The sequence below is a fragment of the Rhinopithecus roxellana genome, chromosome 21 (assembly GCF_007565055.1).
Source record: "Rhinopithecus roxellana isolate Shanxi Qingling chromosome 21, ASM756505v1, whole genome shotgun sequence".
Classification (NCBI taxonomy): Eukaryota; Metazoa; Chordata; class Mammalia; order Primates; family Cercopithecidae; genus Rhinopithecus; species Rhinopithecus roxellana.
This window is the reverse complement of record NC_044569.1, coordinates 62761048-62775812: the sequence shown is the minus strand read 5'-3', so window position 1 is coordinate 62775812 and position 14765 is coordinate 62761048. Positions and strand designations below refer to the sequence as shown.

Here is a 14765-nt window from a genome sequence, read left to right as displayed (position 1 = left end):
TAATTTTTTATTTTTTGTAGAAACAGGGTCTCAGTATGTTTCCTAGGCTGGGAGGAAACCTTTTGTTAGAGCCTTCTACATGTTCTCATTCCTATAATAAACTGCGTGAGAGCAGGATTTCTGCAGCTAAAAGTGCACCTTCTACTCAGCAGGTATGCAATGACTGTTTTTCCTTGGTCCAGGCTCCATAGCCTCATTTCTAAGCTCCCCACTTAACAGAATTTCAGGCAGCATGTAATGCCTCCTGTAAGGTCTGCCATCCTTAGGGCTCTGATGTTCCATGCCACCAAAGAATTTATATAGCTTGGGCAAGACCCTCAGAGTCTGTGCCTATCCACACTAACAGCAAAGGGTGTCCAGGTCAGTCTTGAATGGAATTAGGGCTGAGTTTGACTATAGTGCATTCCCAAATGTACATGGCTGTGGGGAACTAGCTATAAACAAGGATTCACTGTGAGTCATCAGCAATGAAAACATTTACAATTATTCCTAATCCCTTGTAGACAGTTTGAACGGGCTCTTTTCTTGTGGTTTACTTATTTGTATTATTAAATTTTCACCCAGTTTGAGGAAAGATGTAAAGTGTCAGAAAAAAAAAGTGAAGAGAAGAAAAAGAAACAGAATGGGCAACATTTCGAGATTTAGGGCTGCAGATCCAGAAAGCACTTCACAGCCTCGTGGGACTTGTCATCCACACGGACTAGACGCTCACACCGTAATTCCTGTCTCTGGCACCAGGGAAAAAATACCTTTAGGACCTTCTAGTATCACAGATCCTCCCCCATCAGTATGAAATCACTTTACAGTAACTTTTTTGTCTTAAATAGAGTAAGCATCCTCAGCTGACCTTGCTTCACTGTCCAGCCCCGAAGTTCTCAGTGCTGCTTTTTGAAAAAAGTCAGTTTAATTCTTCTGATCTCAATAAGGATGAGCTTAACGTTCCCAAATTCTCCAACACTTCTCACTGCAACCAACCTCCTCAAAACTAACCTTTACCACCCTGAAAGACAGGTGAAATTCATCTGCCTCTCATCAGACTTCCCACCCCAAATTCTCAAAGATTCCATAACTGCATGCCCTTTGTGCTTGCCACCTCTTGTTAGGCAACTGTCCCCTTCTCTGTGTGACTCCACAGAAAAGTGGCCGCAAATCTTTCCTTTAGTTCCCCCAAACAAAGCTAAGACCATTCTGTAGCCTTTAACAAAAACTGACCGAAGGCAGGCAAAGAAAACACAACATCCAACATCAAGTATCCACTGCTTTTGGATTCCAGCAGCCACGCTTCTGCCCTGGCAGGGCCTTGCTGACTTTCTTCTCCCTCCTTCATGGCCATGTAGGAGTCCTCCATACCCGGCTTTCTTCAGGAAGCCCAGAACCTTCCCTAACTAGAGTACTCTTAACACTGTAATACTCTGGAGATCTGCCCCCAAAGACAATTTTTTACATTATGGTAAGTCCAGAAATTCAGAAATTTATGGACCTAGCATAACAGTATTGACTTTTTTTTTTTTGCGTATCCAAAAGCCCAACGTGTTTTTCCTAGAACAGAAAAAAAATATGCCACCTCTCTGTTAGGTCTTGCTAGTTATTCCCTCCTTACATCATTACTCCTTTGCACAAGCAATAATCCCAAGTCACTATTACCCTTTGCCTCAATCCCAAACTCTGAAACTGAGAGTTGTCAGGAGGGTTTAAGAAAATAATGTGGCCAGGCAGGGTAGCTCATGCCTGTAATCCCAGAACTTTGGAAGACTAAGGCAGATGGATTACCTGAGGTCAAGACCAGCCTGGCTAACACAGCAAAATCCCGTCTCTACTAAAAATATAAAACAATTAGCGCGCTGTGGTGGCACATGCTTGTAATCCCAGCTACTCGGGAGGCTGAGGCAGAAGAACTGCTTGAACCCGGGAGGCGGAGGTTGCAGTGAGCCAAGATCACACCATTGCACTCCAGCCTGGGCAACAGAGCAAGACTCCATCTTGAGGGGAAAAAAAAAGATAATGCAAAAATAAGAAGAATAAAGAAGAATGAAACAGCAGCAGCAGCATGTAAACATTTAGTACATTTTATGGTACATACCATGTCCTCAATAAATGACAAAAATCCATTATCATTCATACCCAACACAGCATTTAATGTTATTATAAAGGTCCCCAAATAATAGTCCATTACTGGATAACCCCTTATGATTAGGAATTTAATATTTGTTAGTTTTTTATCTTCTAAAATTTCTAGCAAATAGTAAGCACTTAATACCATTTTGAATAAATGACTTCCCTTTCATCAAGTATTTACTAACTTCTACACATAACAGAATATTAAGAGACGGTTTCTGTTCTTAGGGCATTTATAAAGATGTGTACAAATAATTATACTATAAGACAAATCATAGTCATTTGAGAAGTTTAAAAAACTGCTAAGGGGTTCAAAGGCAGGCCAAAATTACAACAACGGTACAAAGTAATGGTTCTAAGTGGGGTCTGGGAACCCCTAGTGCAGTTCCTGAGACCCTCTCACGTGGTCCACAAGGTCAGAAAGATTTTTCATAATAATATTAAGATTTTATTTAGCTTTTTCATTCATTCTTTCAGGAGTGGACACTGCAGTTTCCAGTGTCTTGTGACCTGTAATAGTGCAAAATACTGAATGCAGAAGCACATAAACGAATTCAGCTCTGTGATTAAGCCCAGACATTAAAGAGATCTTCAAAATGAAAACCAATGCCACTTCTCTAATTGACTTTTTTGTTTTGGAAAATTTGTTTTTCCACGAAAGTATTATTTCTGCTACCATGTAATGGGTTCTTTTTAAATAAATTAATATTTTAAAAATGTCTTAGCTTTAATTTCAATGGCAGTAAATATCAGTATATATTACATGTATGTATTATCTCTAACCCACATAAGAGCTCTCTGGGGTCCTCAATAATTCTTAAGAGGGTAAAGGAGTCTCCAGACCAAAACTTCAGGAACCCTAATACAGTCATTCCAAACCGAATAAGGAAAAGAGTTTTACTTCGAGTTTCATGTTCATGGTGAAGTCAAGAAGGGAACGTGGTAACCTGGTTTGATGGAGGAAGATGATGAGTTCGGCGTCAGTCTTTTCCAATACCCTGCAAAATGTTCTTGAATTCCTGCACTCCACCCTCTGCATTCATCACCTCGCCTGCGCTTCTTCCCAGCCTTCCTCAGGTCTCCCAGGGCAGTGTCCACATCCCTTTCTTTTGCATTTTAAGTCCTCAGAATGACTGCCCCATCCCAGGGGCCTCCGGACAGCTTTCCTTCTCTCACTATTCTCCGGGGTCAACCTCGACTTCTCCCTCTCATCCAGGGGCGGGGGTGGGAAAAGGGAGCGAGGCAGCCGCTGGGCCACTTTTGCCTCCTCCTTCCGGAGCCCTGGGCTCCACTCTCAAATCCCAGGCGTTCCGGGGCGCTGCTGGGTTCCGCTCGTCTCAATGACCGAAGTCCTCCCCACCTCCGCTCACTCACGCCGGCCGCCCCTGCCGCGCTCAGCCCCGCCGACGGCACCCCCACTTCCCCACGGGAGCCCACTTCGCTCGGCACGCGCGCCCGGCCTGCCGCGGCCCCGAGCTCACCTGAGGCGGAGGCGCCCGCGACTCCCCGCCAGCTCCGCCAGCCTCCTCCAGCCCCGGCCCTCGGGCGCCTGGTCCAGGTGTTCGCTGAGCCTCCGCAGCAGCGGCTCCCGCAGGCGGTTGAGGGTCGCGCCGGCCGGAGGGGCGAGCAGCGGCCCCGTGAGGGCGGCCGAGGGCGGCAGGGCCTGCAGCGGGTCCCCCAACAGCGACATGGCCCTCGCCGGCGACCCCTGACTGCCGGGGCTCCCGCCGGCCCCGTCACGGGCCTCGGCCCCGGGACACCTTCCGCTCGCCTCCGAGCCGCGGAGGCAGGGGCGGAAGCACAAATCTGGCAGCGCGGCACGGCCCTCGAAGGAGGAAGCTCCGCTCCCCGCCCCAACTAGACAGGTTTGCCGGGGGGAGCCGGGCCTACCGGCCACGCCAGCCACGCAGAGGGGCGGGGCACCCGGGGGGCGAGGCACGGAGCCTCGAGGGGCGGGACCTTGGGCCTCGAGGGGCGGGGCGGGGTTGCCTACAGCGACAGTGCGTGCGGCTGTGCGCCTCCCTCGCCCACCCCTGCGGTCCCGGGCTGGCAGTGGCGCGCGCTTCAAACCCGGGAGGTGGGGAGGCCATACAGAGCAGGAAAGGACGGGTTGGGTGCAGCTGGAGGAGGAAGCGGTGGAGGAACTACGCCCCGGCAGCTCCTCTACGGCAAGGAAGCCTGCGGCGTCTGGGCTTCCCGAGACCGTGGGAGGAGGCCTGCGTACTCACGCCAGAGAGTTGGGCATGCGGTTCTCCGTCGCCGGCTCCCGCCCGCAGTCTCCGGTGGGCGCTCTCCCCTGACTCAGGAACTTGCATGTGCCCAGCGACACACCAGAATCCTGCAATGGGCAACCTCAGCGGACGCTTCCTCGTTTTAGGGTTAGATGTGTATGGCATTGCTAGAGGGAAGTAGTGCTAGAGATCCGGATACTTGAGTTGGAATTGGCCAAAATTTTTGACTATTAAAAAATTACTACTTTGCAAACTGAGCTGTGGCATATTTAAGGCTAATCAGATCTTGGAAATGATTGTATTTAGCAGGAATAATCTGATTTTCCCGGGTCAGACTGCCCCCCGCAATCTTCGTCGTCAAAGCAGACAACTCTGTAGAGGATGCCCTTCCCTGGAGTGATCCGGAATGGATGACACCTGAGCTCTCTCTGCCACTCTTAACAACATCCAAGGCCATTATCCCTTTGAAAACTATGGCTTCGTTTGGGACAAAAAAGGAAGTAACTTACGAAATCTGACCAGTCAGATAGTTCCCTACACAAGGCTTCCTGGCCCAATTTCTGTTGCCATTAGCTTTTCAACACCCAAGGCAGCAGGATTTTCTGACCAATAATTTGGATACCTATATTCTTATACATGTTGGCGAGGTAGGTGCGCCATACAGTCTCCACCTCTTTCTAGCAGAAGCAGTCCTTAAACTTCACTCTAGCATAAGTTCAGGATTCAGACTGCAGTGCGATGGCTAAGAGCATGACCTTTGGACCCGGAAAGATCTGCTGGCTTCAAGGGTTAGAAGCTTGAATGAGTTAATTTCTCTGCCTTATCTATTAACACAGGACTGAAAATAGTTTATATAGAGTTGTTGGCTATGTGAAGCACTTAACTCGGTAACTGGCACATCGTAGATAATAAATGCTATTACCCTTACACATACAAGTGCCATTTCATACTCAGTTTGACTTGGCAAGCCTTTCCCAACTACTTCAGGTGCCTTCCCGTTTTGTCCTCAATCATTGAACAAATATTTTCTGAGGATCTATTACCTGCATCTGCCAATTATGGAAATCACATCTAGTCTTTACTGGAACCTGCCTTTTAATTTAAATTCAACAAAGGTCTTCTAAATTTAGACTTAGAAAAGTCTGCCGTGTACAAAGTGTTGCTTATGCAACCTCTCATGTGTACATATGAGTTAAATGGGTGCCAGTGTTATTTACGCTTATCAAATATAGCTCAGCTGGGCACTGTTTTGACCTGGAGTTGTACCCTCCTCCCCCTGCTTCCCAAGTGACTGCCTCCCTCGTTTTACCCTACTCCCAACCTTTTTTTCCACCTAAAAATTTTATAACCTATCCAGTCACTCTACCCGCCACCCTCCATCCTCTACCCAAACTGACATTACATTTTTTGACTGGTCTTTTTCTTCCCTCAACCAAATGTTAATATTTCTATGACATAATTTCACTCCTGTGGTTCTCTTACGGGGATAATGGTGTAGTAGAATGTGACCTTTAAAGTTAGTCCTGAGTTGGGGACTTGATGCTGCTGCCACTTACTAGTGGTGGACGTTAGGTGAGCTACTTAACCTCTCTGAGCTTCAGTTTCCACACCTGTAAAAAGTGGAAAATAATATTACTTAACAGTATTACATAGTGTCAGGGAGAAGTATGTGCATTGTATATGAGTACTCAAAGTTACTACATCAGTTTTGGGAACAACATAAGTAATTCAGCTTCCTTTTCTATATTAATCATTATGTTTATATGAATATAGGAAAAAAATTGGGGGTAAAGATCTGGCTTTTAAATGTCCCTTAAAAGTTCATGCATGTCTATAGATAATAACCTTGGGAGTTCTTCCTCATTAGTTCAAAGTGAAATAGATCTTTGTAAATCCAGACAATTGGCAGGAAGCTTGTAGTTTCAGTATATGGAACTCCATTGATGTAATCTTCAAAGCACTCATAGATCTGGAAACTGACTCATAGGATTTTTTTCCTTTATACAATTTAACTATAGATGGTACTCCAACTAAAAAAAAAATGCCAGAATGATGTATTATTTCACAGTTGGACAGGGTTTAAAAGACTCAGTGCAGGAGAAAACCTGCTGGTCCTTGAATCTGTATACAATGGAGGGAAAGGAAGCAGGAGTTATGTGGCTTAAATGGCATTCATGGCCAGGCACGGTGGCTCACGCCTGTAATCCCAACACTTTGGGAGGCCGAGGCAGGCAGACAACGAGGTCAGGAGTTCAGGACCAGCGTGACCAACATGGTGAAACCCCGTCTCTACTATACACACAAAAAAATTAGCTGGGTGTGGTCACGCACGCCTGTAATCCCAGCTACTTGGGAGGCTGAGGCAGGAGAATTGCTTGAACCCAGGAGGCAGAGGTTGCAGTGAGCTGAGATTGTGCCACTGCACTCCAGCGTGGGTGACAGGGCGAGACTGTCTGAAAAAAAAAAAAAGTCGTCATTGTCTCCCATCCCTTATTCCATGCTCAGCCCACTTTGTGACCTCTCCAACTCAGTCTCTGTAGGGGCCACTCAGGTGACCCACAGACACAGGCTCAGCACATCCCTTGCAGCCCATTCTTGCCACCATCTTCTGAAGGATTAGGAAAATTTTCTCATTTCGATTTCAACTTTGTAATGGTGGCTAAGCGTCATACTAGTATTCTACACCCTTCCTTCATGATGAATCATCCAGACCTAAATATTTGATCCTGACCATGGGAAGTCTACACCTACTTGTCTAAATTTATTCATTCACTCAATCATTCCATCATGAACACATATTCATGGGGCACCAGACTCTGAATCAAATACAAACTGTTAAAGAATAGTTTTCATTTGATTAATTTATTTATTTTGAGATGGAGTTATGCTCTTGTTGCCCAGGCCGGAGTGCAATGGCGCGCGATCTCGGCTCACTGAAACCGTCCGCCTCCCAGGTTCAAGTGATACTCCTGCCTCAGCCTCCTGAGTAGCTGGGATTACAGGTGCACACCACCATGCCCAGCTAATATTTTGTATTTTTAGTAGAGAGAGCGTTTCACCATGTTGCCCAGACTGCTCTTGAACTCCTGACCTCAGGTGATTCACCCATGTCGGCCCTCCCAAAGTGCTGGGATTACAGGCATGAGCCACCGTGCCCGGCCTTAAGAATAGTTTCTAAAAGAAAGTTTAAATCATGATGCAACAAATATGCAATGAATACATATCAGAGATTTTAACTCATTAACTAACAAGGGAATCAGAAAGGTGTTACAATTACTTCAGAGGAGAACCCAAAGACCAGATAAATATGTCAGCCCGTTGAAATGAAGTTGCTTCCTAGATGCAAAACTGGCTGCTTCCACAGTGGAGGAGGGAATGCAATTGAACCTCCACCTGACAGAATTTATTTAATTGTAAACAAGATTCACTTGCATCACTATCAGTTTTCTGCAAGTTCGCTTTGACCTCAGAGTTGTAAAATAGCCTAGTCATGAGACAAAGTCGAAGACAACCCAGGCAGATGAACTAGGCGGGATTCCCACACCACAGTTCAGTCTTCACCAGTTTTCCCTTAGAGTTTGCAGAATACAATGTTGACCAAACCCGATATCTGCTTAAGATAAGGAATGGTAGGAGTGAGTGCTCTTTTGATAGCAAAGAAGTATACAAATCCAGGGGAGAGCCCTTTGGTCCATGTGGAAAGATGAGAGGGATGGCTTGGGAAACAGGGTAGAAAGAATACCATACTGTAGGCCAGCCGCAGTGGCTCACACCTGTAATACCAGCACTTTGGGAGGCCGAGGTGGGTGGATCACGAGGTTAGGAGATCAAGACCAGCCTGGCCAAGATGGTGAAACCCTATCTCTACTAAAAATACAAAAATTAGCCGGGCAAGTGGCAGGCAGCTGTGATCCCAGCTACTCGGGAGACCGAGGCAGAGAATTGCTTGAACCCGGGAGGTGGAGGTTGCAGTGAGCTGAAGTCATGCCACTGCACTCCAACCTGGGCGAAAGAGCGAGACTCTGTCTCAAAAATAAAAAAATAAAATACCATCCTATAAAAGCACAGAGCCGGAAAATATCACAGCAAGGTTGGAGAACTGCAGTTGCTCCAGGAGAGCTGGGGATACTGATAGGAAAAGGACAGAGACCAAGATATAAAAGGCAGTGAAGACTGGATTATGTCATGCCAAAATCCTGAGATTTTATTCTGTATAAATGTACCTACCGCAGAGCCATCTATGCCCCACTGGTGTTATACAAGATGCTCTTAAGTTTTACATGGATGAACATTTTTCTTGTAGTAGTTATACATTAATACAGGAAAGAAAAATAGCTGCCAATCAAAATTGCTATTTCAACTAATAGTATTGATTAGGACTATATCAAATTTACTTGTAAAAATTTGATTTTGTTTAAGGAAGTGTATTAAATGCCCAAGAGTACAGGTGGTTTGTGGATATGTCAAAACCCCTAAAGCTGCTAAATGTTTACAGTTTGAGAAACACTGCTTTAAGTGGTGGACAGTAATTGAAATATTTCCAGCGGGATAGTGATTTCACTTTTGGGTTTTTGAAACATCTCTTGGGCAGCAGTGTGGGGAGGGGAAAGAGTGGAAGTCCAAGAAGTATTCTAATAATGTAGATGGGAAACAAAGGCCTCCACCAAGAGCCACAACACTGGGCATGGAAAGGAGGGGCAAACTGAACACATATTTGGGATTATTTTTTACTAGTCTGTGGTCGTGTCTGGTTGCATGAATCACTATACTTTAAAGAATGTTTAAACTTTTTTTTTTTTTTTTTTGAGACAGAGTTTTACTCTTGTTGCCCAGGCTGGAGTGCAATGGTGCGATCTCAGCTCACTGCAGCCTCCACCTCCCGGGTTCAAGCAATTCTCCTGCCTCAGCCTCCTGAGTAGCTGGGATTACAGTCACGTGCCACCATGCCCGGCTTATTTTTGTATTTTTAGTAGAGACAGGGTTTCGCCATGTTGGTCAGGCTGGTCTTGAACTCGTGACCTCAGGTGATCCACCTGCCTCAGCCAACTTTCAAATGTGTTATTCTACATTCTACTTGGTTTAGTCAGAAGGAAATGAAACAAACATTTCTGGTATATGGAATATAGTAAATGTGTAGTAGAGAGGGCAATGGTATTAGATTTAGCCTTGTTGTTAAATGAGTAAGTGTGAAAGGTAGAGATAACAAATTATTCCCAAGAGAAGATTCATGTAACTGTATCATCAGCAGGTTCTCTGTGATATACTAGCATTAAATAAAGGATAATTTAAATAACTGAACGTTCCATGTAAGTGGACTTCTTCAGAAAAGGCTTCCTATAGTCAGAGTTTAGGGCTGGATCTTGAAGGAAGGGATGGATATGTTCCAAGTGGAGGAAATGAGAAGGGGCAAAGGTGCAGGAGGTGGATTTTAATAGGTGGCATTCAAGGGGATGGGATACCCATTGTCTTGGAAAGAAAAGTGGCTAATAAAAGGAAACGAGAGTTGTGAGAAGCTGTGGTTGAATAAGGGCTTAGAACTCTAGGAGGAATGAATAGGGTTTGAAGGGCCGGGTATGGTGGCTCATGCCTATAATCCCAGCAATTTGGGAGGCCAAGGTGGACGGATAACTTGAGGCCAGGAGTTTGAGACCAGCCTGGCCAACATGGTGAAGCCCCATCTCTACTAAAAATACAAAAAATTAGCCAGGCATGGTGGTACATGCTTGTAATCCCAGCTACTTGGGAGGCTGAGGCAGGAGAATCGCTCAACCCTGGGAGGCGGAGGTTGCAGTGACCCAGATTGTGCCATTACACTCCAGCCTGGGTGACAAGGGTGAAACTCTGTCTCAAAATAATAATAATAGGGTTTGAAGGTCCAGGGATATAAGAACAATGGTTGCAAGAGTATCCAGTTGCTCTAGAGCAAAATTCCCCAAGTTATGTCCTAGGGAACACCAGTTCCTTGAAACACATTATTAATGCATTACTTACAAAAAGAGCTCCATGGCAAAACTAATTTGGTAAACCCTGTGTTAAAGTTTTTCAGGTTTCTTTTCTGTATGTCTCAGAACCTTTAAGAAACTGCAATATGTTGTGGCTTCACCGGTATATAGAGTGTCTCCAGACTTTTTTACTTACTGGGCCTGTTTTTGCTAAGTGTGTCCCAGAACTAGTGTTCTATGGATTTTCCTATAGAAAGTGCTATCTTAGAATGTACCTAGTAAAGCTCAAAACTCACAGGTGCTACCACTTCTCCTCTCAGCTCAATCAACTGTCCAGGCGGCACTGACTCCCCTCTGCTCTTCCTATCCCCCTGACCTACCCCAGCTGATGCCCCAAACCAGTATCGTTCCTTTATATCCAGGAATGGTTGTAAAACTTCAGACACATTTTAAAAAAATGGTAAAGCAACAAAAAAAAAGGTAAGAGATTGATCAATTATTTGAGACAACAGTGGTTTTCACTATTGCTCAGACTGGTTGGCAACTTTGTCTTTTTTTTTTCTCCCAAAGTTCACTTTGGGATTTCTGTATTTGATACATGTTTATCCATGTATACATTTTTACAGATTTGTATACACTGAGGTATGGGATTGAAGAACCTTTATAGGGAGACTGCATGTATTTCTCTCTCTCTGTACCCATCCCTGTCTCTGCGTAGAGCATCCCGCCTGACTCCTACATTGAAACAGAAGTTGTAAATTCTGAAGAAACTGTCCAATTTGCAGAATGGGCAATAGTGCATTGCAAAAGGTGGTTGATATCTTACAGCAGACACTGCTCGGGTAGAAAGGATATATTATCATGTAGTAAAGCATCCTTGCAGTTGATTTTCAGGTAGAAATGCTGGGGCCTGATAGAAAAGGATAATTTGGCAATGCTTTATGAGATGGAAGACATTTATATGTGCTTGTTCCTATGGATATAGACAACTTCTCCTTTCTTTTCAAGAGAAGCTATCTGAGCATTAGTATTACAACAGGAATAACACCAGGGATTATTACAGAAATGGCACTGTGATAGGAAAAGTCTTGAATCAGGCCTAATTTATTATCTACAAAGCAAATCATTAAGAAACTCTGATACTTAAATTATCACAGGGGACATATTTCAACTATGGGTAGAAACTTCAATTGGGATTTTATTTCAAATGGAAAATGGGATTTTCAACAGGGTAATAACTACATTAATCCACAGAATAGTTTTTTGAATGTGGGATAATAACAAATGCATTGGACTATCATATAATTTATGAAGAAATTCATTCAATAATATTTACCAACTACCAATCAGTACATTCTTAGGTTTTTTGTTGTTGTTGTTTTTTGTTTTTGAGACAGAGTCTTGCTCTGTCGCTCGGGCTGGAGAGCAGTGGCGTAATCTCGGCGCACTGCAACCTCCACCTCCCGGGTTCAAGCAATTCTCCTGCCTCAGCCTCCCTAGAGTAGCTGGGACTACAGGTGTGCCCCACTACGCCCAGCTAATTTTTGTATTTTTAGTAGAGACAGGGTTTCACCACGTTGGTTGACCAGGATGGTCTCAGTTCCTTGACCTTGTGATTCCCCGCCTTGGCTTCCTGAAGTGCTGGGATTACAGGCATGAGCCACCACGCCTGGCTACTCTTAGGTTTTAAGAGGAATACTGGCCATATTAGTGCTCCTTCCTCTCCCTTGGCTGCACCTAAGAGTTACATGAGGGAAAAAGAATTCCTCAAAAAGCTAAACATAGAATTACCATTTGATCCAACAATGCCACTGCTAGGTACGTACCCCAAAAAATTGAAAATTCTTTTAAAAAAACGTAGTATATCCATACAATGGAATGATATTCAGCCATAAAAAATGACCTTCTTTTTTTTTTTTAAATAAGTGTCTGTTTGTTTGTTGTTTTTATTTTTTGTTTTGTTTTTGTTTTGAGACAGGGTCTCATTATGCCTCCCAGGCTGGAGGGCAGTGGCGCCACCTCAACTGACTGCACCCTCTGCCTCCCAGGTTCAAGCAACTCTCGTGCCTCAGCCTCTGGAGTAGCTGGAATTACAGACGTGCACCGCCACACGCAGATGATTTTTGTATGTTTTAGTAGAGATGGGGTTTCGCCATGTTGGCCAGGCTGGTCTCAAACTCATGGCCTCAAGTGATCAGCCCACCTCGGCCTCCCAAAGTGCTGGGATTATAGGCATGAACCACCGCACCCGGCCTCTTTTATTTTTGGAGATAGGGTCTCCCTATGTTGCCCAGGCTAGTCTCGAACCCCTCCTGTGCCCAAACCGTCCTCCCACGTCAGTCTCCCAACGGTGTATGATCCCTCCCACACCTGGGATGACAGGCATGAGCCACTATGTCTGGCCCATAAAAAAGGAATGATATTCTCACACATGCTCAGCATGGATAAACCTAGAAAGTATTGTGCTAAGTGAAATAAGACACAAAAGGACAAATATTATACAACTTTGCTTATAGGAGATACTTCGCATGGTCAAATTCATAGAGACAGGAAGTAGAAAAGTGATTGCCAGGGGCTAGTGGGAGAAGGGAATGGGGAGGTATTGTTTAATGTGTACAGAGTTTCTGTTTGAGACGATGAAGCAGTTCTGGGAATGGCTGTGCACTCTGCTCTGAGCCTTGGAGTAATGGTGGTTCCTTGTTAGTCCAACCCATTCCATCAACGTAGAAGTCTATTATAAAGATTTCAGCAGATGACTCACCCAATAGTAAAAAGAGCACACTTTCCAGCAATGTCTTCTGTGTACCATGGCCCTCTTTCATTTGCATATGTCCTTGGGAACCAAGCAGACATTGACAAGGAGACTTGGGCTTCCAGATCCTAACTCCATTCAGATACAGCTGTCAAGGGGCACAAAATGTAAACAGAACTCATGTTTTCTAGAAGCCTAATATGATCTAGTTGAGGAGATAAATTATACACGCAAAAAAGTGACAAGCAAGGTTTTGGACATTAGGACTTCTGTATTGTTGATGTATGTAGTTCAATAGTTTTCCAGAGACTTTTGTCAAAGGACCTATGGATGAGCAAAAAGCAAAGAGAAATAATTTTCTAGGATTAAGAATGGTGGGTGCAGAGAGTTAAAGGAATCTTTGTGAAGACTGATTATGAAGGCATGATTCTTTCTGCATAATAAATTGTGTACTTTATTATTATTAGCTTAAATGTGACAGCCATGATCATTCCTGGTTAATATCGACATTACCCTTTGCAGGTATGCACACTCAGGTAGAAAGGTGGTTAAATACTGTATTACACGCCTCCAAGGATAACCTGTTCTCAGTCTTCTGGGATTTGTGATAGAGGGAGTTTAGCAGACTCTTCACAAAGTGTTAGGTGCCAAAAATTGCTTGAAAGCTCCTGATCACTAGGCTGTTCATTCGGAGTGTGGGAGTTCCTGGGTGTGGTACACTGTAGACACATTTAATCAGAGGGCAGTGTGGCCCAGATGTTCTCTGAGGTTCCTTTACTCCTGAGGTTCTAAGTGGCAAGGGATTTCGGATAAGGGAGAAACTTAAAGTTACAGTGGCTGAAGAAAGCCTAAGAGAAAAGTAGGGACCGAAATTGTACCCTGAAGGCTGGGCAGAGTTGGAAGGACATTAGTTCCTCCAGACGGGAGAACATATGATCAAAGACTAACTGTGGACAATTATCACAGATCAAAGACTAGCTGGGGACAATGATCACAGTGACTGCAGGATGGTGGAATACTTATGAAGCAAATAATATGTAAATAAGATTTATTTGTGTCAGGGAGGGGGCAGCATTTAAATAACTGGCAGTTGAAAATTGTAACATATTAGTTATATGTCTAAAATTAGATATTGAGAATAAACAGCTATTTCAGAAGAATGGACACAGTATTAAATTAAAATACAAGATTTATTTGTTAGAGGAAGTGAGAGAGGAAGGTACATGTTCAGTTGACTCAACAGTTTAAATCATATCTAAGACATTTACATATCAGCTATATACTAATCCTTACAATTAGTAATTAAATTCATTTTGCAAAAACATCAGTGAAAGCTTTGCTGTGAAACATTTTTGTAGGAGGCTAGTTGAAATTATTGTTAAATGCCTATTTGAAAGGGCAATTAGTTAGACTATTCTATAGTTCAAGCTTTTCACTAAGTTACTTAGTTATATTTAATGAAGTTCTGTTATATATAGATCAGAGGTCTGAAGCTCCTGGGAATTCTTATATTTTAATAAAGTAAGCAGTCAAGAATTGTTTAATGATAAGAGTAGCTTGACACAGATACATATTTAGTCACCTGTTTAACAATCACAGAATGTCAGCCCTAAAGAGCACCTTAGCTGACCTAGGCCAAGACCTTCAGCATCAGACAGTCTTGTAGCCTAGAGAGATTTTTCTCTGTCTCTTCCTAAACCTCTACCATAGTGGTTCTCAAAGTGT

The 14765-nt window shown here is 44.0% G+C and overlaps 1 protein-coding gene and 1 long non-coding RNA gene across 7 annotated transcripts in view; both read right to left on the bottom strand.

Moving 5' to 3' along the window:
• The window catches only part of MALT1 (MALT1 paracaspase), an 87698-nt gene extending 83641 nt beyond the window's left edge, over nucleotides 1–4057 (bottom strand). For 4 of the 6 annotated variants that reach the window (XM_030925847.1, XM_030925852.1, XM_030925848.1 and 1 more), the window contains exon 1: nucleotides 3597–4035. In XM_030925847.1, the coding sequence (XP_030781707.1) occupies nucleotides 3597–3805 (209 nt within the window). In that variant the 5' untranslated portion in view covers nucleotides 3806–4035. Of the gene's footprint in view, nucleotides 1–3596 lie in introns of all 6 variants that reach the window. The other 2 variants (XM_030925849.1, XM_030925851.1) reach the window with 2 other exon arrangements.
• Nucleotides 4058–4301: 244 nt separating this feature from the next.
• On the bottom strand, nucleotides 4302–13168 carry LOC115895479. Its single transcript, XR_004055666.1, has 3 exons — nucleotides 13050–13168; nucleotides 5903–5956; nucleotides 4302–4453 (listed from the first exon to the last, which is right to left on the bottom strand). It is a non-coding gene; the product is annotated as an uncharacterized LOC115895479 (long non-coding RNA).
• Between the last annotated feature and the right edge of the window lie 1597 nt (nucleotides 13169–14765).